Raw genomic sequence first — 25,022 nt, 5'->3', positions numbered from 1 at the left:
GGTTGTTCGCATTTTTGACACTGTAAACAGATTGTCGACCTAGTTTCCAGCATTGTTCAGCCCACCGGCGAGCGCGGCGCCTAGCCAAGTCTATTTTGATTTTTATCTACGTGTCAGCACGCGCGCAGTCTGCCTCTTCTCAATTTTTGCAATGTTTACGATATCAGTGTTGTCCCCAACTACTCAATTAGCGTAGGCGCATCCTTAGATCGTAATTGTTATAATTAGAAAAACAAGACACGTTTCTTCTTAATTTTATTTTTGTCCGCTTGTATCGCCTTTATTACTCAAAAAAATTTAAATGGTTACAGTTAAATCTAGCTTTCCAATTTGAATTATGTCAGAAACAGTCGTCGCTAAGAAGTTTCGTGGCCCCATGTAAAAATTTGAAAGAGTTATCATCCTTCAGCGCTAGTTCCACGTGTATGGAATCAGTTTAGTGCACAGCTAAAAAATAGACCGATAAAAATACCAACGGCTGTAAAACTTATCTTTGTATCTAACATGCATGTTCTCCGGGAAATGCGACCACGTGTCACGCACATGGTTTCTACTAGAACAGATTGATTTAGCATATTTATCTAATCGAACGCATCAGCTTGCTGTTAATTTTGCTGTTCCGGTTATTATAAAATTGCAAGAGCAAAGCAATTGTAATTGTGAAATATGTTCAGTTTAAATAATAATCATTTTAAATATAGTCTAGAATCGCAAGTTGATGTAATAGGTAAACAGATTGTGATCTGAGCTCGGTTTAGGTGTTTTCTGACAACTTGGAGCGTTGCCCAATTCTGTAAAAATTTGCGTCAATCCCATTTGTGTTCCTCCAGCTGCTATGCTAGGACGGCTATAAAAATAAAGTGCGCATTTACTTACTCGTATCTACGGAGCATGGCGTGACGCGAATAGACAAAATGGCTCTATGAAGATCTATTACATTTACGCTGTACGATATACTTCGCAATTTGTTTTATATCTTAGTCCTAAGTGTACGTGACATTTTGTATGGTAATGAAGTAAATAAAATCTTATGATGGATGTACCTCCGACTACTCCATTTGGGAATATGGTCATAAGCTTATGTTATTTAAGCACCATCAAAACTTTTCAACTACATTTAAAAATGCAAATTTTAAAAAGAAGTAACAAATTGCGAAAACACTGAAACACAGAAACTGAAACATTAAAATTAATCTAATTGTAATACAACATAATATTTAAATTAAATATGCAAAAAACTAAAAACCTAATCAAGTCTGTTCCTAGTAGCTCCCGGTCCAAAGGTGCTCATGACACAGGCAGCATTATCATGCTGGATACCGATGGACAACCTTTACATCAGGAACGAAAAACAAAAAAAAAGTAGTTCTTTTAGAATGAAAACTTTTTTATTGTCCAAGTACTGGACCATTGAACACTTGTCTTTATTACTTAATTAATACTTACAATACAAGAAATGAAAATAAAATTGCTATTCAAAATTCTAGGTTAAGTAAATTAAATTCATCTTTTTTGGGGTTATGTATACGTTTTTACAATAAAATACCAGATTATATTTTAGATTTGTCAGAAAATAAATTTAAAGGTCATGTGAAGCTTACTTTATGTAAAAAAGCTTATTATAAGATTAATGACTACCTAAATGTTAAAAATGTTTAGTATTGAATGTGTTCCTCTAGTTATTAAATAACTTCTAATGTATACCTTCATTGGTTTTTAAAAGATATGTTGCTGTTGCAGTTTCTTGTCATTTCCTCTCCTCAACCTTAAAACACCTTGCGAAATGACGTAAATTCAAAAATGTTACATTGACCTTCAACAAGTTTATCCATGATAATTACGTTGAATAAATGATTCTGATTTCTGAATACGCCAGGTTACATTATAATGATAAATGAACTGACTTTCATTATGTTTGCAGGTAATCAAATCCCGCCACGTTGCGTGTTCGCCGTACGATAATTTCCCGCGTCCATAGTACCGATTCCAAGACTGCGTCGATTGGTTCGGTCAGACTGCGAAATTTCAAGGTATCTAGCTAAATATAAATGAAGTCTAATGTAGTTGTATTAACATCTTCTAGGCGGTTCGTTGCACGTGGTGAGTTAACCTATTTTCTTCGAAACTGGCGAATCTGGAAAGATTTATTGGATTCAGATATCAGAAGCGATAAAATGCATGTTTTAAAATACCAGCTTGAAGATAGCTTATACCTTACCTCTTTCTTGGTAGAACGAATCTGATGATAACACGGGTCGCAGATGTGCATCACTCGCAGTTCATTGCGGTATAATTTTACCACAACGCAAGTCATTGCGATGTAATGAAATCGGTCGTCACCTTGAACGGTTAACCTGAAATATAAAAATCCATCAATCTTGGTTCACGTGAAGCATTCGTATTTAGCGGCGCGTCTCCCGCTGTGGCGTTCAGTGCCAAAGTTTCCTAGAGAGCGCTATTTCCGTGCAGCACAAGTAGAAAATTGCTGACGCATGCGCGCGGTCAAAGCTCCTCGACTGACGTTCGTCCGGCACCTTCCCTATCTATTGCTTATTTCTGGACGTTTACAACTTCCCGCCATTATTGCAAACTTTCCCATTTCGTTATGCTTTGTTGAGAGGATGGAATCATTCGTTCTGGGGTGTTAATCTATTTCCGATTGTTTTAGGTCTACCAACAGTCGTTATAGCTGAAAGGAAAGTCATTAGACGCATTAAGAAATGCTTTTAAAGTTTAGTGTTAAGTAAGAAAGATAAGATTTGATACTAAAGTTACTGCAGCTTTTGGCTTCACCAAAAGATCAATTGTGAATCTATGCAAAGCTTAGAATAAACTAGTCATTTAGAAACCTTGAAACACGTCAAATCGTCAAAGCTGCCCTTTTCATTATGCACCCTAAAGGCATTCCTTGCAATCATCTGCATTCCCACCAACGTTGCGACTCAGCGCTTTGGTAAAAACTGGGACACTCTTGTACCTCATGAACTCATGAATATGCGCGACAGAAGTAGTTCGTAAGCAAGATAGTGAAACGTTTAATAGGCCGGAACGATTATTATGCAATCTGTTTATTGTTTTGTACTTATGAGAAGGATGTTTTGTTTGTAAGTACTTCGCTTTGGCGGTTTTTTCGCAACAATCTAAGTAACATTAGCATGCTAAATTTTATATGTATAAACGATGTTTATAATAATAAAATGAATTATGGAATGACTGAAGTTAGTGAAACCGTTACGAGATCTCGTGTATAGTGTATAAGATAAGATTCACAAGCCATTTCCAAGTTGGATTGCAACATATTTCTGATTGGTTTCATTGTTACTTGTAGTAGGGATTCGGAACCTGTTCGGCTTCATAATGGTTGATTTAGGTTGTGTGGCGTTGCTTGGCAACTGGGCCGAGTAGGAGGAACCAGTCGGGACAGGTGCTCTCGCCCTTTGTGCTCCAGGCCGTAACGGATGACGCGACCCACTAGGGGAAATTGCACGCACAACCAATTATTAAGGTTTTTGCAACTGGCTTGCAACTTTCCCCTTTGATGGTTCAATAAATTATTTAATTTTACCGTTGTAAAGGTTACCACTATTTTCTCTAGCATTTACGTTATTTATTAGACCACTGGGTTACAAAGTTTTTGTTCCCGAGGCTCTCCAAGTGGGAACTAATAAGTCATAACTGCCTCTATATTTACCGTTCCAATAGGCATTGATATTAGAGTTTCCAGTAACTAAATGTTTATCTCTATTAGTTTGCAAATAGATTCATGATTACTAGCCGGTTTCTTCTTAGATTAATGCGAATGTAAGTATAGCTGTTTGATTCTCTAGTCATACCAAAGAACATACTCTGGAGAGACGTGTCTCGTTTGCTTCATTGCTAGGCTGCCATAAATGGTGGCAGCTCTGCAGGGCACACGACATCATCGTAGTGAAAGGAAGCCAATGCTTAACTAAAATTGATCTCTGACTAACATGTTGGTTTTGTTATGCAATACATTCGCCAATTGATATTCTACCGCGGTTATATTATGTGACCATAAATTTTAATAATGGTCGGAAGTTATATATCTGATGGTCCCCCAGAATATTCGCCATTTGACGTTTAGGGAGCAGCGGTGCGCAATTTTCGGAAACATTACGTCATGATGTCGCGTCTGGCATGGTTAGTGTTTGTAAACTAGCACAGCCAGTCCCTAGACCGCCAAGGTTGGGTCGGGTATGTAAATGCTGGGCTGTGTAGCCACCGAACAAATTATAGGCGTGATCTGATTAGAATCCGGACCGGCTCCGGCAGCGCAGGTTCCACCGACAATATCGTAGCTAACTATATATATTTGAAGCCCTTTACTCAACTAAATATATACTTATGAGACTGGTATATTCAACCGTTGGGTGTAATTTAAGAAAGTTTGTAGCAACTGTCATAAAAACTAGTAAATTGCGAGTTGCAGTTAAATTGCACAACGTACGCTCCATGTCTGTAAGATACCTAGAGGTATATGTGAACTGTGTAGGTAGTACCTAGTTGCATAGGAGATATAGGTGAGCCACAAATAGTTCAACAATAAATCGATTACATGTGAGGTTAGAGCGGTCATAGCCCGGCGCATTCTTTTCAATGTTTAAATTTTCCTGTAAACAATAAACGGCGATAAGAAAAAACCTTGAGTCACATAATATGCGACACAGATGCTCGCTGTCGTTGATCCATTTGCACATGGTAGTAATATGATGAGACAATTTGTTTTTCGACCTTAATTAAAGTATGATGCGAATCCCTAAAAATATGAGATTCGTGATGCCGTGGCTAACTAAGCGGTGTATCAATTTGGAGGCAATTAACCAACTCGAGTAAGTCCGAGGCAAGGTGTCAACGAACGGGCAAATGAACCTTCTGGCGCTTGTCCAACGTGTGATCTCTGACCAACATGGTAACTCTTGTCTTTGACTACTAATTATCGACTTGGCAACTTTTGTTTGTGCTAGTGACGGAACGCAACGCCCCTGTAGATTTTCTTTGAAACAGAATTTAGTTACCTAATGGTGCTTATTTGTCTAATTTTAGTTTGATAGCTCTTCAATTAGTGCCGTTCTTCACTTACACTACGTGCATAAAGAGATAGAGTTAGTTTTAGAAATGTCCAGCTAAGTTAAATTAGGTTTGTGGCTGCTAGAATCAACAGTAATAAAATTACAGAACGTATAAAACTTGCCGATGTTAGCAAGGAATAATGAAGTAAATAGCTCGCTAGTAAGTGTCAGTGAAAAACGATATTACACGAGTGAATGTAGAAGAAAGTACATTATACTTAACAAGACAGAATGATGTAAGTAATGTAAATTTGCCTTTGAGCGGCACCACTTCGTAAGAAGGAAGTTTGTCACCGCTTGTTTAGCATGCCCTAACACCCGCTTCCCTTTTCAGTCTCTTGTATAATCTGACTGACGCAACAATGGTAATAAGATTTGTGACTAATCCATTTACATTACGTGAAGTCACGAAAGTCGTGTTAAATACTCGACCTGCATGTATCTACGTAAATGTTATATTACAATGTTGTGTAAAGACATTATATACCTATTGATTGTGTAATAAAGTAAATCTTATTAGACGTTAAAGAAGCGAATATTTTTTTTTATCATTTGACCTCCCATCGCATTTAACTTTATCTAATCGAGATAAATTATAAACGATATTGGTGCCAGTTTTGACTAAAACCTAATTTCATTTTAATCCGTAGCTCTAAAAATAGTGGCATCGTTCACTTACGAAGTAAGTAAGACAGAGATAGACCTAGTTTTAGAACTGTCATACTTAATTGAAATTGAGTTTGTGTTGCCAGAATCGCTACCATTAATAAGTTATGTTTAGTTTATGCCAATCATCCGATAAGTCCTTTTGATACGATCGTCTTTTTAATCGAATTAAATAGTAGTAAGAGTAAACTAAACGCCATTACTACGAGTAAGTACACTGCAATCGTGGACTCGTAGAGTTGTGTCCACGTCAGCTTTAGTCACGCACGCACGATTAAGAATTATCCGATAGTTTCGATCGATTTAAATTCTAAAAGCCTTTGATATTTATTTATTATTCTTATTATATTATTATTTATTTAATACGTCAAAACGTCAAGTTAGGGAAGCGAACCCCGTGAAAACGGGATAATGCTAGGAAAATGTGATTTGTTTAATACATATTTTATTGCATTAACTTTTTACACAAAAGCGTGCTATAAATTATACAATAACAAACATTGAAAACAAAAATAAGTACATAGAAAATAGACAGGACACACAATTAACTTCAAAATTCGACATAACGTTTTAAAAATAATTATTAAGTACTATGGTGCCAATTCTGGAGGACAAAACTTCATTTTATTTTAGTATGACAGTTATAATATTTATTAGTGCCGTTCTTTACATAAGACAAGTACGAGACAGAGATAGAGATCGTTTTAACACTAAATTAAAATTAAAAGTTGGTGTCTGCGAGAATTATCACAGCATCATCATGCAAAGACGCTGCAGACGTGAGCAATGTAAGCTGCAACAACCCTTATTCACCTCCCTAACGTAATCCCGTTATCACAGGGACCGCTTACCTAACCTGAAGATTTGACAGGTTTTTTACAGAAGCGACTGCCTGTCTGAACTTCCAACCCGTGAAGGAAAGCCAGCCCAATACAGCTTATATAACGTCCCTTATTACGCCGATGATTTAAAAATTTGCAAACGAAATCTGCAAAAGCTTACGTCAGTAGTCAAGGTCAAGTATTTCCTTCTACGCGGATTTGGAATACGGCTTAAAAGCTTTAATAAAAACTTTAAGACCGGCAACATAAACTGAGAGGTTTGAAAAAATGTGGTCTTCAGGCCATGTGGTGAGGCGTGATCTATGTTGCCATGTGTCAGCTGTTTTCCCAACCAAAATAACGAACTGCGCAGCAGATGGATTCAACACGCTAACTTCTAAATATACACCTTATACAATCTATACAGAGCATACTTTGCATTTATATGTTTCTATGAATATGAATAGGTACCTTGCACTTGATGTTTCTCGGCTATGGAGAGTCCACAACTAATAGACATACGCAACAACACTTTTATTAATTGTTCAGTTTAAATGAAATTGTTTCCAATGATACGACTGCAAGCTATTAGCTCAAGTATTTAAATTAATACCATTTGTTTATGGAAATCTCGTCGGCATCGAATTCACCCGACTTCAATGAATATTAATGAAGTAACGAGTTTAAGATTTAATTTCAAAGGTGGTAAATCTATCCATGGACTTATTCGATTTTAAGATAATGGAGTCGAGGTGGGTGGACGGGAACAAGATGTAGAAGTACCTAAAACCGCCAAACCAGAAGCCCACAACAATTGCAATTTACGAGAACTGTGCAATGAAATATGTAAACAGAATCATTCGTAAAATGGACAGGTAATTGATGGGAAATTATCAGTCAGTCAATTAGCTCTTGTTGTTTTCCCTGTTCTCTATATTTAATACTAACTGCGTACTTCGCTGGTGATAAAAAATAATAATGACAAAACGATGTATAATCCGCCTAGACTTTTTATCTGTTCAAGAAAGGTATTCGCGGTTTGTTTATAAATATAGATGATAAAAGTAACGAAAATCACGCGAAATGGGTGGAACCGATTACGCTCACGTGTTAGTCAACTGATGATCCCGTGAGTCAAGACAGTCTTCGGTTTAGAAGTTAATCAGGTGTATTTTTGTCTGTCCGGTCACAAAATTCTGTTGAAGATGACAATGAGGTTCGGTTTTATTTAGTGGGTTTCGAGTAAAACTAGTTAGAGCCAGTTGCGTCAGTGCTCCAGGCTTGGGATCATGACCTGGCGAAAGGTGCGGGCTTCTTGCCAACTCTCGCTGCCAGCCTTCTCATAATCTTTCGTCCCTATTGCATCTTTGTATCATCTTGTTAATAATATGTTTTATACCGCTATATCGGCTAGTATATTAAAATAAGCTCTTTCGCTATTGTCAGTGCCAGAGTAAATTGCTACATTCGAACGTTTCTCTTCATCCTGATATTCGTAATTTCCTGGTTATTTGACTCTGAAAGAACTTCACTGCAATATATCATTTGGAAACCTCATTATACTAGCTTACACGGTGCAATGTCTTTCTAATGACGCTAACACAGGAAAATTATCATCTACATTGAAGATAGCTAAGTAGTTAAGTATAGATAAGTAGGTGTTAATGATATAAACTGAAGAAAAGTTAATAAGAGTTATAAATACTCTCTCAATTGTCTATTTAAGTGCCTATTTCAAGTTTAATCAGGAAGTCTGCGGTAACGTCACAAGAAATGATTCCAATTCGATTATATAGTTTCCCGTATTCCATTTGGAAGCAGTGACGTTGTTTCATAAACTTTATGATATTGACAATATTTAGAGCGCCTCTAATATTAGACATAGCGTTTCATAACTAGAATACTATATATTATATATGTTGGTCATCCAAAATTAAAAGGCAAAGGCAAGAATTCCTTAAAAGTTTAATACAAACATTAAATATAAACACATTGGGACTTAAACATAGCTGGCGAGAAGTCGGTGTACTATACACCTTTGCCTACCCCTTCAGGGATACAGGCGTGATGCTATAGATGTATGTATAATAAAAGACAGGTCGTAGCTAGGTGTAACATATAATTCAAGTGATAACCCGACAACATAATATGCGCAGGCGCACGTGAGTGGGTCTTTTATCGTGACTGACTGCGTTATGCGCGCAGTGTTGACGCAGCCACAGCCAGCGTCTCAACATTGTGGCTCCTGATTACACTTCGCAAGATAACCTATGCGTTTTATTGATTTTATTGGTCTGGACATTGCAAGTGGAAAGATACAGTCTGATGATGATGAATAGGGCACTTAGAGCAATATGATTACCAAATCATTCACGCACTGTAATTAGCTAATTATGAGTCGACTGAATTGAAAGAAATGAGCTCGTGAGATCTGCTGCAACTGATCGTGATCGAAAAACAACTGGAGCCAAGTTGCAAAAGATTATGACAATCGACATTGACAGTGCTAAAAATATATTGGATTGACATGACACCCTTGGACTGGAACATGTAAAGAAAAGTAAATTACAAAATATTAGTCATGATAGTAAAACTAGTTTCAAACATATACTAGAATATTCCGATGATTAAAATTATCAATAATAAATAGTTGATTGATACAGGTTTTGGTCGTCTCGGACTATACGAAAAAAGTTTATAAATGCTGCGCGGTTCATGCATGATTAACTAGGTATAACCTAATGCTATTACTCATAGTGCCACACTTGATTTCATATTAATTTCATAGAAAAAGTTAGAATCGCGAGACTAATGAAACTACAACATTGCATCAGATGCACTGGATTTTTATTGGGGCAACAATGTGAATGATTCAGAATGATGATGATGAATCAGTTGCAGTTGTCGCAGCCTACGAACGGTATAGCCAAGAGTAATATTCTCACGTACGACTTGCTATAATATTTAGAACAATTGTTAGAGATGCGTGCGTCAGTACTCACAGTCAATTAGAAAACCAAGCTTGCGGCATACAGCTGTGCGATATAAAATTTCTAATATTTATTCTTAGAAACAACTCTTGGCTCATCTTTGATGAAAAACTAGATCTTTGTACTCGTAAAAACATAAATAGACCGCAAATTCAACCCATCCGAGTAATTTGCATGATGATAGGAAGTAATTTACGATTTCCTCATCTATTAACCACGAACAAATGGGTTAGGTTAGAGGAAATTAAAAAAAGCTGACGTTGAAACAATTAATGGAAAATTAGTGAGCTGTGTAGAAGCCTACGCTCTACACGTAGGTATCAAAATGTCCCTTTATCGGAGTCCGTCAACATTAATATGCGCGTCAGCTGAGTGCCAACTCGTGAGTGCTGTCCAAACGATAAGCGAATGAGTTGGTGCTTAAAAAATATTAAATTTGCTAATTAGAGTACTAAAAACCTAAAAGAATAATCTATAAAAGCATTGTAATTACTAAAATCGGTGATTAATCATTAGATAATGATCATTATCTTTCATTGTAAAACGTTCAAATCACACGCAATATTAGCATGTTTCAAGAAATAGTCCCGCTTTAATTTATACTAAACACCAGAGACGTGGCTTTAAGCCGGCCAACTCAGTGATCGTATGATCACTACTACGTAAGCCAGTCGCCTATAAACACACGATAGTGCCACGAAAACAATTGTTACGAGTGTAAACACAAAGATCACAGAGGGCATGAATGGAGAGACCGGTGTTTCTGTTGATAATTGTTTTGTTGCATAAGCAATGACCATGGAAGACAACAAAACATGTTTCGATGACGAAAATGGTGTAAACAATGCGGCAAAAGCATCTACCTAAAATTCTCGGAATCTAGAAAAAAATGCTAATGAATTTTAAGTGCTCAAAAAGCCCGCACTTAAAGTTGTTAATGTATTGATAAACAGACAGTTGCGCCAATTTCTTCTTCGTACATTTCGCATTCTTTGAACATCGTTTGTTTAGTCTGGCCCGCTATTCACGTTCCCAAAGTCTGCGTTAATTATCTTATTCCTTTACAGGATTATCTTTTAAATAATCTAGTATAGATGTACGGATTCGTACTGTAAATACGACGATGTTTATAGAATGCATTGCTTTCGGCGATTACACGGTGTAGAATGTTGTTTTCAGCAGCCGTTGCCAAAACATCCGAGAAAGTATTGACTAAATTTAGCCACCATCTGCTACTTGTTTATGCTTTTAAAGAAACGTTTTATTTTTTAATGTTGCATGTATGTTTTTCTTTCGTGTTACTATTCCGTATGTACGCCAGACTTGGATGTTGCTTGATAAGTCAAATTATCACAGAATATTGTTGTTCCTTGACCACATTGCAAGGGATAATGACACAATATACGTAATTCATACTTTTAAACAATGGTAAACGCATATTATAAGTAATTGTATGTAATACATCTACCTAGTTCTTATTGTCACATACCTTTTGTTGTGAAACGGGTACAGTAGTTTCAGGTGCACCCTAATTCCTTTCAGAAAGTTTGTAGTTATAAAATATTGAATTGTCTACATTTATGGTGTCATTGAAATTGTTCGTGGCTACATCTTCGAGTTACTCAAGTTAGGTTAGTTTCATTTTGTTATTAGAATTGTTCTGGCTCAATATATACTTACATAATTTTGCTACATTTCACGCCGTTTGATTTATTTTTTATATTTTATGTAAGTACCGCTTATTAATGGGCAAAATAAGCGCTTAACCTGTTTTATGTCGTTAACAGCATTAGATTAGAAGAAATCCTTAGTCAAAACAATTTGTACGCTCAAAAAACGAACAACTCCTGATAACCCTTCATAAAAACACCATAGGTACACAGATTTGATGTCCCACGTCACATACAGACGCTACACACACACACACACACACACACACACACGCAGTGATCAGCACCAGCTCAATGAACACAAATGAATACTACAGATAGAAGCTATTGTAGATATATGAGATATTGTAGATTTATAGAAGCACTTTGGAAGTTTATTTTTTATAAGGATTATCAACAGTAGGTATAATGAAATACGCGTATTAGTAATAAAAAATATTGTCATTTGACAGTAGGTACTTTAATAAGTAGGTTTAGGTTTTTAATGCTTAATGTTAATGTTTCAAAAACAAATGTAAAATTTATTTTAACTTGTATCGGATAGTATCGATTTAATCGATTAGTGCCGATTATATCGAGGTATTAGTTATGATAGTATTGTTGCTTAAAGGTGTGTGCAATAATAGTCGATTAATCGATTATAATCAATATAATTGTAAAAAATCCATTATTCATAGTATCGATTTAATCTATAGTATCGATACTATCGATAAGCATATCGATATTTAGATTATTAAAAGGGGCTTAGAAAATAATCGATGTAGTAGTATTCGATTATCCGGCAACACTAATACCGATACCGAAGTGTCTTCTGTCTGCTTATGACTCTGTCTATTCTATAGGTACCAATAGTTATTAGGGTGGGTCACTATATGTGTGTACGTTTATCGTTAAAAATGATTTTCTAGATTTTCCTATAATACATAGGAGGATGATGAAATATTATTATAGAATGAATGTTCCTTGATAACTGGAGTTCAGTTTCGATCACATACAGCTGTGTGTTCAAGTACATTGTGGCCCTTCGTTGGCTGTTGTTAATCCAAATATTTACCCACGTGGGTAATAAGGATCCATCAAACACTACCAGCTATCGAGCGACGATGTCCGAAAACAATCTGGTTATCACCCTCTCCGGTGCACGCATTTCTATTTGCCCACAATTTAGCATGTTTAGATGCTATTTGCTCAGGACTGCTGCTCCTAAAATATCGATGCTTCTTTAAATTCGATATTGAACATAGAATTAGATGATTTTTTATTTTCATCCTCCTTTGGGGTTTCTTGATTTCTTGATTTTTTATCATTAAAAAGGAACACAGACAGATTGTAAACAACAATACATGTATGACATAACTCGAAAACAGGTTTAGAACTAGTCTACAATAAAAAAAAATACTTAAACCAATTAATGCATTAAAAACATCACCATAAGGACGAAATAAAAATAAGTAAGACAGCTAAAGAAGCAAGTGAGACCACAATACCTAATCGTTTAAATTTCGTAATATTATTGTCGAAAAGATCAAGATCAGCATTACAACGCTTGAGACCATCATAGTCGCGACACATTTTTTAATAGGATCGAAGAAAGAGGTTATTTTTATAAACATCCATGCGGAATAGTCTAGGTACACGCTGACGGATATTGCCGTTGAAGTTAATATTTTTTGTTTCTATTAGTACACATTCTTTTTTTTGGAATTAAAAAAAATTAGATGTTATTCATGTAGTTAAAGGTATTCGTTATTACACCAGTTGTTTGTGTGCATCGATGCCAAATCCCTTAATTGTTTCGGTAAATATTGACACCTACCGTCTAATATAATAGCTAACAAATGATGCTCAAATTTCCTTGTAAAGTGTGACCAAAACAACGAGTCAATAGCTCTGGGAGGCCAGCAGAGCGCCGCCGCGAGGCCGACGGGTGCCTACGTGACGGGAGCACGTTCATTCCGAACTCGCTTGTTTACGCGCCCGTAATCGCAGGACGCCCGATTTCGGCCGTCTGATAATACACTAATGAAACAGGCTAATCGATTCTGCTATTTAAACTTAGTACCAAATTTTCCATTGCACTCCTTCGTTGATGCAACTGAGTATGCATTTTCTTTAAATTTCACTGTTTATATACTTTTAGTACTTAAAGCGTGTCATTTTCTAATGTCATTAGTAAACATATCGTTAAGCTTTGTTATTTATAGTCTTTGTTATTGACAAAATTTTGTAGTTTCGCTTGCGTAAGTTGCGTGACCCAAAATTGAATAGCGTAGTACCTAATTTTTGCGTTTCTGTGTGAGTGGTGTGACTAATTTCTCATTGCATCTGTATTTATAAACCATTTTTATTTTTTTATGACATTTCTATATCTATAAGGTTTATTGCTTTTGTAATTCAAATCGGAATTAACGAGATGCCTCTCAGTGGAGAGGTTCAATCCACCCCAGTTTCAGTCACCTGCCCTAGATAAGGGTGCGGCGATAAGGGTCGTTGGCCTCGAGGCCGCGGGGCCGTTGACCCCGTCAGCTGTTGCACACCACAGTTATAGGCATCTCGCGTTTGACCCACATTGCACACATTGATAGTCGTGACGGTTCTACTAGCAACTGTGACAACTGAATACAGAAATTTTCCATTCATTCACTGCGGTCTATCCAACATTTTAAAGTCCTTTTCCCTTAAAATATTTAATACTTCAAGCCTGATTATGTGGATGGACCGCTTATAAGTATTTGCTACGATCCGATTACGCGATTTCATTACGATACGCTAATATTGTATGTTAATATATCACTCAAGTTAGACACAGTAGATTACTATTATATCTTTTTAAAGCCTACCTATCTAATCTTTCAAAAACTGCGCAGTTGGAAGTAGGTTATGTAACGGACATTATCTATTTCTCTCAACATTTTATATATTAATTTGCGATTTTTTTACACGTGTCGTGTACCCATAATTTAGCACTAGCGAACGTTTAGCTGAAAAACTAGTCTCAACGTGGTTATACCTAAGTGGTGTAAATATTTACAATTTTTGTACGTCTCAACGAAGGAGTTCTCCTTTCTTCTTAGCGTTGACGAGCTTTTGAGCATACTCCACAGTACTCCACATTTCTTTCATTACGGGTTCTCTCAATTGGTTTAGCGAAAACACACAAACCAGCCAGAAGCTTTTTTTATGGTAATTGTGAATCAACAACTCACAAAAAAGTCGCTTAGCTACTCCACTGACTGCATCGCTTATAAAGTGATCGCTGCGCTGGTAGTATTTGACCTAATTGAGATAAGGATTAGAACTAGTGACCTCCGGAGAAAGGGATTAGCTGACCTGCGGGAAGTTTTCTTTCCTGGAAACTTTCATATTTATTACTTAGCGACCTGTCACAAGATCCGCCCGCGCGGATATCTATGTTTTTATCTGAAATATCCTCAGATACTATTCTTTGGGCAGAAATATACTAGTTACAAAAAAAAAAATATCATTATAAAAATGCACAACCTTTTCTCTGGACCATTTCAAAATTGCCATTGGCGCAGAGGCAAATATATGATAGCAATCTTTAATTCGAGATAGCATAGTTTACTGCGAATCTGTTCAGCCGGTTTCAGCGGATGTGGCCAGATAATTTCTTATAGCTGGCAATTTATCGATGTTTATTTGTTTTTTATACTTCCCGCCTTGCGCAAAGTTGCGTATAAGAATCCTGCACGCATATCATTTTAATGAGCCGACACAAGCTCCGCGTAAATGGTTGCCGTAGCCAGTGAACGCACCTAGCCCCCGCCGTTTAAAATAGACGGACGGAATATACATAAGTACTTGGCTATCTACACAGGATTATAATTTCAGAATAGCCGGTCCTGGCTGGTTAATTACTGTATTATATTATCCAGATAAAGAATGGTCGGAGCTCACGCGTATTGTGGGTATAGGACGTAAATTAGTCGTATATTGAGTGAAAGAAAATATAAATAAATAGACAGTTTTTTTCTCTTGCACACCGTGAAGCGTTGAAGTTAGTTTTCTAATAGCCAGTTGCCATGCAATTTGATATTGGACCTGTTTTTCTGTGGCTCCTTATCTATTGTTTACATTTTCGCAAACTGCGGAGTAGGTTTTATCTTATCGTTAGCGAAATGTAAACCGCCTGTTTTGCTCGCTAATCGTACTAATCACTCAGTTTTGTTTTGTCCTCCAATGTCTGGTACACATATCGCACTGTTACATAATTGTATCGCACTGTTGATAATTGAAAAATACACCCACTCCCCGCCAGCTAAGTTTTAAGTCTCATGTAAAAGGGGCTAGCCATTTGCCATTAACCGGGCACATATTCTGGAAACCACACGTGATATCAAATCTACGATCCAAATATAAATTCAAACTCAAGTCGAATTCCGTGGTTTAGAGCCTGAGCCAGGATTCGAACCCTTGACACTACGATGTAAGTCATGTGTTCTCCGAACAGAGATAAACATGTACTTTAATTTCAAGGTTGCCATTGCTTTTCTAAGACCGCAAGTTGATATAATCTTATTTACTACGCACATACGCTTCTAAAAAAAGAATTGATTGTTTTGTTTTCTGTAGGCAGGGATCGGTTATACCTATTTGTTATCTCTATCAGTAACTATCTACTTACCTACTATGTTTATCGTTTAACAATTTACATTGTATTCTAAATTATCCAACCCGTACCTTATGTAACATTCAGGTAAATCATTTATCGCCTGATGAGTAACACTCATGTATTTGTTAGTCATCATTGCCAATTGTTATCAATGTTTACACAAATAATACATATTTCGTTATATCCTCATTATTGCCTTAAAAGTCATCATCGTTAGCACTAGACACAAATCTTGTCGGTGTAGCATTTTTTCCATACCTTGCATTATAAGTGCATACATGGTACCTATATCTTACTTTATTTTTTATTTTTAATAAAATACGGTCGCGTTTGACCACAATCTCACCTGATGGTAAGTGACGATGTGGTTTAGGGTGGATCACGTTTCCCTAGCAGATACCTACTCGCTATAGCCATGAGGACTGCCAGATTACCGAGAACGATTTGGAAAAACAGACGACGGCAGATAGAAGAAGAAGAAAGAAAATTTTGATGCGAACAGCAAAGATAGTTTCTATCCTTTGCTGTTCGCATCAAAAAGGAAGAGACAAAACGTTTAGTGCGGGTTGGAGAAATACTTATTAATGGTGCGTTAAGTAACGTCCATATAAATAAAATAGGAGTAAAATAGTCCTATCCTCATGTACGTAAAGGTCAAATGCATTAAGCGAAAGAGTGATGCAAAAATCATTATTAAGAAATTACATAAATACGCGCCCGTTTTAATCCTTATAGGTACAGACAGGCAGTCATTTCTTGAGATACCTACATCTACAACGAAGCATGTAAATGTTGTATCCCAAGATAAATTTGATGAACTCTACATTAACAGATTATAAACATATTATAATGTCTCTTGGTTGGCTCTAAATTTTGTCTCATTTGAAGCTTGGGAAATATAACTGTCAAAAAAGAAATGACAAAGACGGTAGACAATTTAGTATCTATCAAGATAACATCATTAAGCATACTTCAAGAAATACGCATAAGAAGTATCCGATAATATATTTGACATATCCGTGTTACCGTTTGTTGCTGTCTTGTCTCTCTTACCAGGGAACATTATCAACAAACACAAAAAAAAAAACAAATCTGGATATTGCTGTATCAAGTAAGCAAGCATTATTATAACAAAGTTCACCTTGACTAAAAGGCAAGACTATTAAGCACGTAGAATAACATATAAATCCTAATAATAGCACCATAGTAGGTAGTATTTGTCAAAGAAAAACATTACGCGTCATCCATTTTATTAGTATTAAAGTAGGATTAAATATGCATTAGCCTCAATTCAGTGCCAATGAGCATGCACGAATTGTTGTCATTTAACTTACAAAAGGTGATTATAATATGTATAATTCATATAATTATAATACCTATGCATAAATGATATACAAATATGAAGATATAGAACTCTAAGATGATACTACTCTAATACCAACTAGGCATATATATAAGCAGGTCATGGATGGTAAACGACATAAACAACATGGACAAAGTTGCGCATATTGCAGACATAGTTGCACTGAATGATAAATAGTCGCAAACAGCATTACTATGTAAATTATTATACAGTGAGGAAACAGCAATCGCACTCTTAAAATAGACTAGGATCGTGAACTGAAACCTTTCAGATGACAACAATAATATATTGTAAAGAGTTATATACAATCATTGAATGCTTCGATCGGCCGTGTTTAGCAAGATGTAAGTTGGGATTTAGGTCGTGCTTTTCTATGCTAGGTATGAATATGTACCTATTCAAGGTGTTTGTTCCAGTTTCTGACTGGTTCCTTCCTTACCTTAGTAATTTATCACATCTACCTAATGAACGTAGATAGAGTACCAAAGCAACGCAAGGCTATCTGCCTTTCGGTATTTATGGGGGCCCATTTCGGTGAGTGGGTGAAGGAATTAAACTATACGACTTCGTGCCTCATCCCTAATAATGAATTATCAGGTCTCTCAATTGTTTGCAGACTACAAAGATATTACAGACTATTATAATATAGCGGGCTTTATCCTGATAATTTTAATAAGTACTATGTAGGTACCTAACCTATACAGAATCTAGAATTTTCTTAAACAATGGAACATTTTCCTTTTGTAGTATTGTTGAATAGCTCTTGTTGACTTGCAGAATTGTAAGGTGGATTTTGCGTAGAAACAAGGATATTCACTGAATTACAAGATTTGTTTACAGGTAAGGAAATCACTTTCAAAAGTTTACTAGACCGAAACCTTCAATACTCGTGGAAGAGAACGAACCAATAAAATCCCTACCTAATTATGAAACCACTCATGGTTTTCGCGTAGGAGTCACTAATTACCTATTGCTGAATATCGAGGTTAGACAGAATACTCGTAACTGGTTCCTTAGTGGTGGATACGATATTAGTAACGAGATATTACGTATGACTCAACTAACTATAGTGTAGTCCTGACGTTCGCAAAATGAGGTTGCTTCTGTTTCATTAATAAGATTTCGATCAAACTCAATTATCAATGTTACGTTTCAGATCTTCTAGGTTCGTTAGATTTCCTATCAAGTATTTTAGAAGGAAAGGAATACTCCTTTTTCTGTCATCACATTTTTATTAAAATGCCTACCTATACATTGTCATTTTACATGGATCTATATAAGTATACTACTATTCCATTATTCATCGAATATTTGTTGTTGAAAATGATTTTTGGGGTGAATGCTCACTAGACTGATAAATAGCGATGATCTCATTCAAGATAACGTTTATAATATTATATCTTATCAGGAGCGATAGCTAGTCAGCTGAAGTTGGGAAATATAATAAAAGTCGTCTCATCACCCTATATTACTGCAAGAACAAAATGTTGCAAACTACTGCTACAACAGTAATAAAGAATTACCTTTGTAATTTTAGAGTATTTTTATCTCATTAAGAGTCCTTTATTTAGTTTCCTCGTGTGCACGTGACCAACCTATCTTTGTTGTTTAATTTTTAGCGATAAAGATATTTCTGTTGTATAACCGGTTGTTTTGTTATAATGTTTGTGTTTGATTCGCTATCGCCCAGGTCTCTGCGTAAGCTCCCAGGTTATCACGAAAGCATCGGTCTTACACACTTAAGAGACACCTACTTTATCTTGTCACTTACTACTGCGTATTGTTTGTCTACGTAGGTAGTACACAATCGCAGGTATTATAACTTTATCCAAAAAATAATGAGATATACCGAAACCACTTCAGTTTTGATTAAAAGCTTTATAACTCAAGTAGTAGATTTATCAAGCTTAATTTCTGCGTTGCTTTCTTATCTTACTACCGCTCAACCTTGACCGAAATCGAAACGTGACCAGTGATCACTGAGGAATCGGCAGTGTTATTTTTTTGTACCTATCTGGTTTAAAAACTTGTTTGTTACAAAAGGTACCAGTTTTTCCTCGGATAACTGGATTTCTGACCATTTCCTTTTATAATATAAATAAGTAATTTATTCAGCAATCGGTAAGTAAAGAGTAGATTTGAATTATATGAGCGTTGTGGAACTTTCCATCCGATGATAGAATCAATTTATATGGGATCAGTTGGAAAGAAGTATACATACGGTTGAGCACACAAATTGAAGTACACGCATAGGTACCGCATTATCTGTGTACTGACGATGACATCATGCTTGTACTGGTCCCGTCAAACTTGTTTTAAGACGCACGAGAGGAACCAATTCAAAAGTTTACCTTTTTGTACAATGTACACCTTAAGAGAAATAATTTTAAAATAAAAAGTTTACAGTGTGTTCTGTTCGTTAAGTAAGGTTTACTAATTAAATTTTGAATATCTCCTTTCTTATAATAAAGGAGAAACTGCTTTATCACGGGCGAAAGATTTCTTCAAAAGATGATCTTGACTAGACTTGTTTTTGTAGAAGTAAAATAAAGAGAGAAAAATATTAACACAGATACAATACAGATTAAAAAAAAATAAAGAAAAAAAAAGCAAATAAAGATTCTATTCTATTCTAATAATGGTGTAAACGACGCTCTAGTAACACTGGACAATACCATTACATTAGTGAAGAATTAAATATTGGACGTGATGAAAGTGGACCGGCTATGTCGCCGCTTCTTCAAGACTTGATGACCGAAAACAAAAATTTGAAAGGTCTAGGTCACAGGTCGAGGTTTGAAAGTGGATTTAGAATGGTTGTCAGGAGGACAACCTGCCAGAACGTAAAGTTTGTGAACAGGAGCGATGCCAACCGGAGAGATTGCCATCGTTACAGTTTAACTGACTGACATATCTGCACACTAAAAAGTCGATACGAGTATGGTGCACAAACCTTTCTTTTATAATACAATAGCTAGTTTAATGTATTTTCGTTTTAATTGTGTGTCAAACTAAAAAATAGATAGGTATTATCGGAAAAAATAACAGAACCCTGAATTATCGGAAATACTATCGGATATAGATGTTTTTCAAGAGAACACGAAACAGTGTATATCGCATCGCCTATGAGAGAGTCCATCGAACCCGGGATATTTTTTGTTTGCGCAGATAGAAATGTAGATTTACGGCCATCTGAATTTGAAATACTCATTTTGTCCTTGACCACGGCAGAGGCACGAGGAAGTGCGCAGGTGACAGGGTTGTATCACGCTATTCAATGCAGAAGGCGTTTTGTAATAGGATTATTTAATTTAAGACTTATTTCCTAGCTTTCTCTATAAATGTTTAAAATTCAAAACAGTCACAATATTTGTACCACCTCATAGAAGCATAAGATTTTATTCTATCTCCAGCATTTGATACTTAGATCATCTTGCGATAATGTTCCTCTGACTAGCCCAATTAGAAATAATCGTAAGCTTATGTTATGCTTATGCAATTTCCAAACCTCATATTCAAAGACGACTGTTTATCATGCAGTGTCAAGTTGCTGTTCCGTTTAATCATTTGCTTTTACTAAAGGAAACTGTTGGGCAAGCGATTAATTAAATAAACGATTTGTCACTTGGTCTTATGGGAAAAAACTTTCAAATAACACCAAAGTCCTTGAGGAACAAGTGATTGCTTTTGATTGAATCTGCGCGTTCAATCGACGTAAACGTACTTAAAGTACAATCGATTTTTTCACCTGATGAAAGCCCTTCTACAATGTCGTAGATTGGTGCTACTATTGTCAATGTGTCCACCAGAGTCGTGTTTCCGCCATCAGGTAAAGTGGCAAACAATACTCGCAATGGTTTATCTGCAGTGTTTGCGGTTAGCCGCTATATACACGACCTAATTACTATAATTGATTGTCGTTAGTTTAAACATAGCCTCGTGTTCGGGTACCTAAGCGCAGCAAGACTGGAATAATATTAATCTTAATTGCGTCTGTTTAAGGAAGGCATTGTTTGTTTCTATACAATGAACGGTTGTTGCCAATGAACAAAAAATCTAATGTTACTCTTAAGTGAAATTGTGATTTATTGATATCTTCGTATAGAGCAAATCGTTATAGAGGCAAGTAACATTTACTGAAATCTTAAATCATTTCAATGAATTGTTACTGGTGATTTTGACTTACAGTAACACCTACGCTTACCTATATGACGGAAGTCATATTCATATTTTGTTATTGCTTTACAGATATGAACTACCTACTTGCAAAAATATATTTTAGACCATGACAGGTGCCACAAATATCTTCCTATATTTCGGGAACGTCAGTTGCGAAACCTTATATTAAGTAGAAGCCCTTCTTGTTTGTCGTTTGTAGCTTTATTTGAGCCAATTGGAAGCAATACACAAATTACAGCCATCGATAAATAAGGTTCTATTCAAATCCATGGTTATTTCCGTATATTTGAATCGGTGCTTATTTGCGAGCTTAATTTGTGTCTATTCAACTTGTATTCGTTCGTTAGTATCTTCAAAATTATCGTTTGTAAAAATGTTATTACTGGCTATGACTTTTTTTTTAATTTAACTCCGTTTTACACCTGAATTGATGTGTGAAGTGTCACTTTTTTACTGTATCGTCAACGGGGTTGTCGACTCTGTTTCACCGCAGAGAGCCTCACATGTTTAAAACATAGTTGAGAACAGCGCAAAAAGTTCACATCAGCAATGCAAATTATTGCCGTAACCTTGGATCGGGTGACCGTATACTAATGCACTGACAGTCAAGAAAATCAAATCAAATTGTAACACGGTAGAATTTGATTTCCCCTTTTTTTTTCATAAATCTCGTTGCAACAAAATTGTGTGGCATAATGTTACTTACTACTTGTCTGTTGTACTATGACTGTGTCTAATAAGTTATCAAGTATGTTATGTTTTACATTGTAGAAGCTACGATCCGATTTGTTATCCCAACAGTGTACGTCAATAAAACATCGTAAGTTTTCGATGTTAGTATTGTTAGAATGTTCTTCAGTATGATAAAAAATAACACTTTTAATATCTACACTTACTAAATATTCTAATATTTCGGGCGTCACTGCTTTCTTGGTTGGGTATATAGAAGTTTTAAAGTAGGTATCTGTAATAGATCCTGTTTAGCTATTACTATTTTTTTTCTTATTCTAAACGTACTCACGTGTAACGATAATCACTTTAGATTGAAAGCGTTGCGTGGGTCGCAAACACACTTCATCTGAAAATGAGATTTGATTAGCGAATTCCTGTTTTTTGTATGTTTTCATCATAGTCACTCAGAACTACTTACGTTCGTTAAGATTTTTCCAAATATCAATATTTATTAGTTCCTGACGGAAAGTTTTGATGTAGAACATTCATTTTACAGGCTATTTTGAATAGGTATAATATGTATATTGAAATTTGAAGAACATATTATATATGGGTGGATTCCTACTAACACCTACTTATTCAATTTGTTATTTACTTACACATTTTAGAGCAGTAATGCTAAGTAAATTGACGTAAGTTGTATATTTAGCATATCGCTTCGAAGAAATTTACTCTTAATTCTCGAAAACATATGTACCAAGGTTAGGTTTTTGGAGTTGTCTGTAGAATCTTATTTTTATTGTCACTGCCGCTATCAAATGTAGTTCATTTTTGTTGAGGGTACAAAAAATGTAATCTTCAACCGTACTCAGTTCGTCTATAATAAAAATCAGTCAAATCTCTTTGTTAGAATGTCAGGTGCAGCTGGTACTAGGCCTACGTGACTCAAACGACCTATAGAGCTATTAAACCCAAAATTTCGAACACAAAGAAGTAACAAAAAATTGAACCACGGGAATACCGCGGTGCAGTCCTGCCCGTATATACTCGTACGTATCTTGAATATAGTCCAATTTTTGATACAGAAACGAACTCTATTATGCGATTATAAAGTTTAATTTCATTCAGTATATTTCGGAGAGGGGTCATCTAATAAATTTTCAATGAATAGGTTTACAGCTAGATAGGTAGCTATAAATGCCACTGAGGGAAGAATGGCGAGATTCTGTTACGTAATTTCGTTGCTGTATAATTTATATGTACTAGTTTACATTATGAACAGCACTAATCTTGTTTACTAATGTGCATATTGTAGTATTTCTATTGACCCAGGGTCTTTGTTCCAGGGTGTCTTCACTATGGATGACGAGGAAGATATCAACGTTATTGTTCGGAAAGTTTTGGGTAAAGGTTAGCTATTATATTATATAAATAATAATAATAGATAGAAGAAATATTAGAAAAAAAATATAGCAAATTCATAAACTAATTAGCAAGCTCATTAGTGCCAAATGGTAACGCTTGTACTAGAGTTTCGCTGATCATTTGCAAGTTAGTGATAGAATAGTGCCCGCCCTGAAAAAGTTGTATTATGGAACAGCTCAGTTATACCAGTCGTTTCAAACATCAAAACATGTTTCTTTCAACAAAATATATTAAAACAAGAAGCTTAACTCTTTAGGTGATTTGTGTTAAGAGTTAACGGACAAAGGAACAAAGGAAGAAAGCCGCAACTTGTAGACAAGGATTATTTTGGACCGACACAAACGCAGTAGTACCTGTCCTCGCCCCTTCACAGTTTTACGATGCTTTGATAAATGGTAACGCAAAGGGATCCCCGTTTGTAACGATTCTTGGAAACTACGCATCAAAATTTGTTTTGTTCCGAAAATCGAAAGTGTCCCAGAACCCTTGCGTTATGCTTTGTTGCTTTGAGCCGTTCGGATTAACGGACAATTAGCATGGTAAAATGAAGTGTGATGAAATATACCCACTGAAACACGTATAGAAGAAAATTGATATTACTAAGGCAAGGTGACTCATTCTTATTAGACTAGCTAGATTACATAGATTAAAGAGTATTGAAACTTCTAAGAAAAACACGTACGAAAAGTGTCATCGGATATATTTTTCGAAGATAAGAGTTAAGAGATTGATGTTAATAACATTATCACCTGATGTCGACGCGAGGTGATCCAAACTCTCGAAATAACTAAATAAAGTACTACTTACTCATACCTAATAAGCACATCTATCCTACTAAAGTATGCTAATAGACAAAATTTAAATGCAGCAATGTTGTGATGCTTAATTATAATGATGCTAGAGTTGAGTCATACTCTAATATTCGCAGCCGTCATATGTGGCGTTGCCATTCTATTTTGTAAGGGTTATGTTATTGTTGTTGTCAGTCACGTAGGCTCTGAGCGAGAAGGAGGGTGTGCGAACGAGATAAATGATACTAGAAGAGTGAAGACTGATGATAGAGAGGGAGAGAGGGAGGTGGCGTGACAACAAAGATGGCGGCCGAGCCGGTTGCCGGTGGGACCGGTTCGCCCGCACCACGTGCGGCATGCGCCGTGCAGTCGCTCCCGTCTTGTTTGTCAACAAACGCCCTGCGAAGGTCACTCATTGAAGGGTTAGAAAGACAAAGGAGTCCAGATTGTATAATAGTGCATAGCAACAAGAAAACAAAAGCCAGATTGGTTGTGGGAAATTACGAAAGTTAGGTAGTCGATGTAATAACCCCTACATTTGGTAATCCATTGTATTACGATGTTTTTTCTTTGTTCGTTTTGACTAATTTACGAATAGATACGACGACACGAATCGTCCGATCTGACAAGTTTGTTCTAAGTTCCTAATGTCGATTGTAAAGATCTATCACAAATCTTTGCAAAAGTTTCAGGTGCGGATGTTTAAATATCAAAAAGTTAAT

The 25,022-nt window shown here is 35.9% G+C and overlaps 1 protein-coding gene and 1 long non-coding RNA gene across 5 annotated transcripts in view; one reads left to right on the top strand and one right to left on the bottom strand.

Annotated features, from left to right (window-relative positions):
- Positions 1-25,022, top strand: part of LOC126366615 (MAP kinase-interacting serine/threonine-protein kinase 1-like) — a 64,871-nt gene that overhangs the window by 17,402 nt on the left and 22,447 nt on the right. Inside the window, exons 1-2 of one of the 2 annotated variants that reach the window (XM_050009790.1) lie at positions 1,928-2,030; positions 23,431-23,494. In XM_050009790.1, coding sequence (XP_049865747.1) covers positions 23,443-23,494 — 52 coding nt within the window. In that variant the 5' untranslated portion in view covers positions 1,928-2,030; positions 23,431-23,442. Of the gene's footprint in view, positions 1-1,927; positions 2,031-23,430; positions 23,495-25,022 lie in introns of those variants that run through there. The other variant, XM_050009789.1, reaches the window with a different exon arrangement.
- On the bottom strand, positions 1,997-24,275 carry LOC126366681 (uncharacterized). Of its 3 annotated transcripts, none has more exons than XR_007566376.1 (3): positions 24,259-24,275; positions 2,219-2,354; positions 1,997-2,134 (listed from the first exon to the last, which is right to left on the bottom strand). It is a non-coding gene; the product is annotated as an uncharacterized LOC126366681 (long non-coding RNA). The 3 variants fall into 3 exon arrangements; XR_007566374.1 differs by lacking the exon at positions 24,259-24,275 and adding an exon at positions 11,248-11,383; XR_007566375.1 differs by lacking the exon at positions 24,259-24,275 and adding an exon at positions 11,057-11,074.

This window comes from Pectinophora gossypiella, chromosome 5 (genome assembly GCF_024362695.1).
Source record: "Pectinophora gossypiella chromosome 5, ilPecGoss1.1, whole genome shotgun sequence".
In the NCBI taxonomy this organism is placed as follows: domain Eukaryota; kingdom Metazoa; phylum Arthropoda; class Insecta; order Lepidoptera; family Gelechiidae; genus Pectinophora; species Pectinophora gossypiella.
The sequence above is the reverse complement of the archived record's forward strand: the minus strand, read 5'-3'. Positions and strand labels throughout refer to the sequence as shown.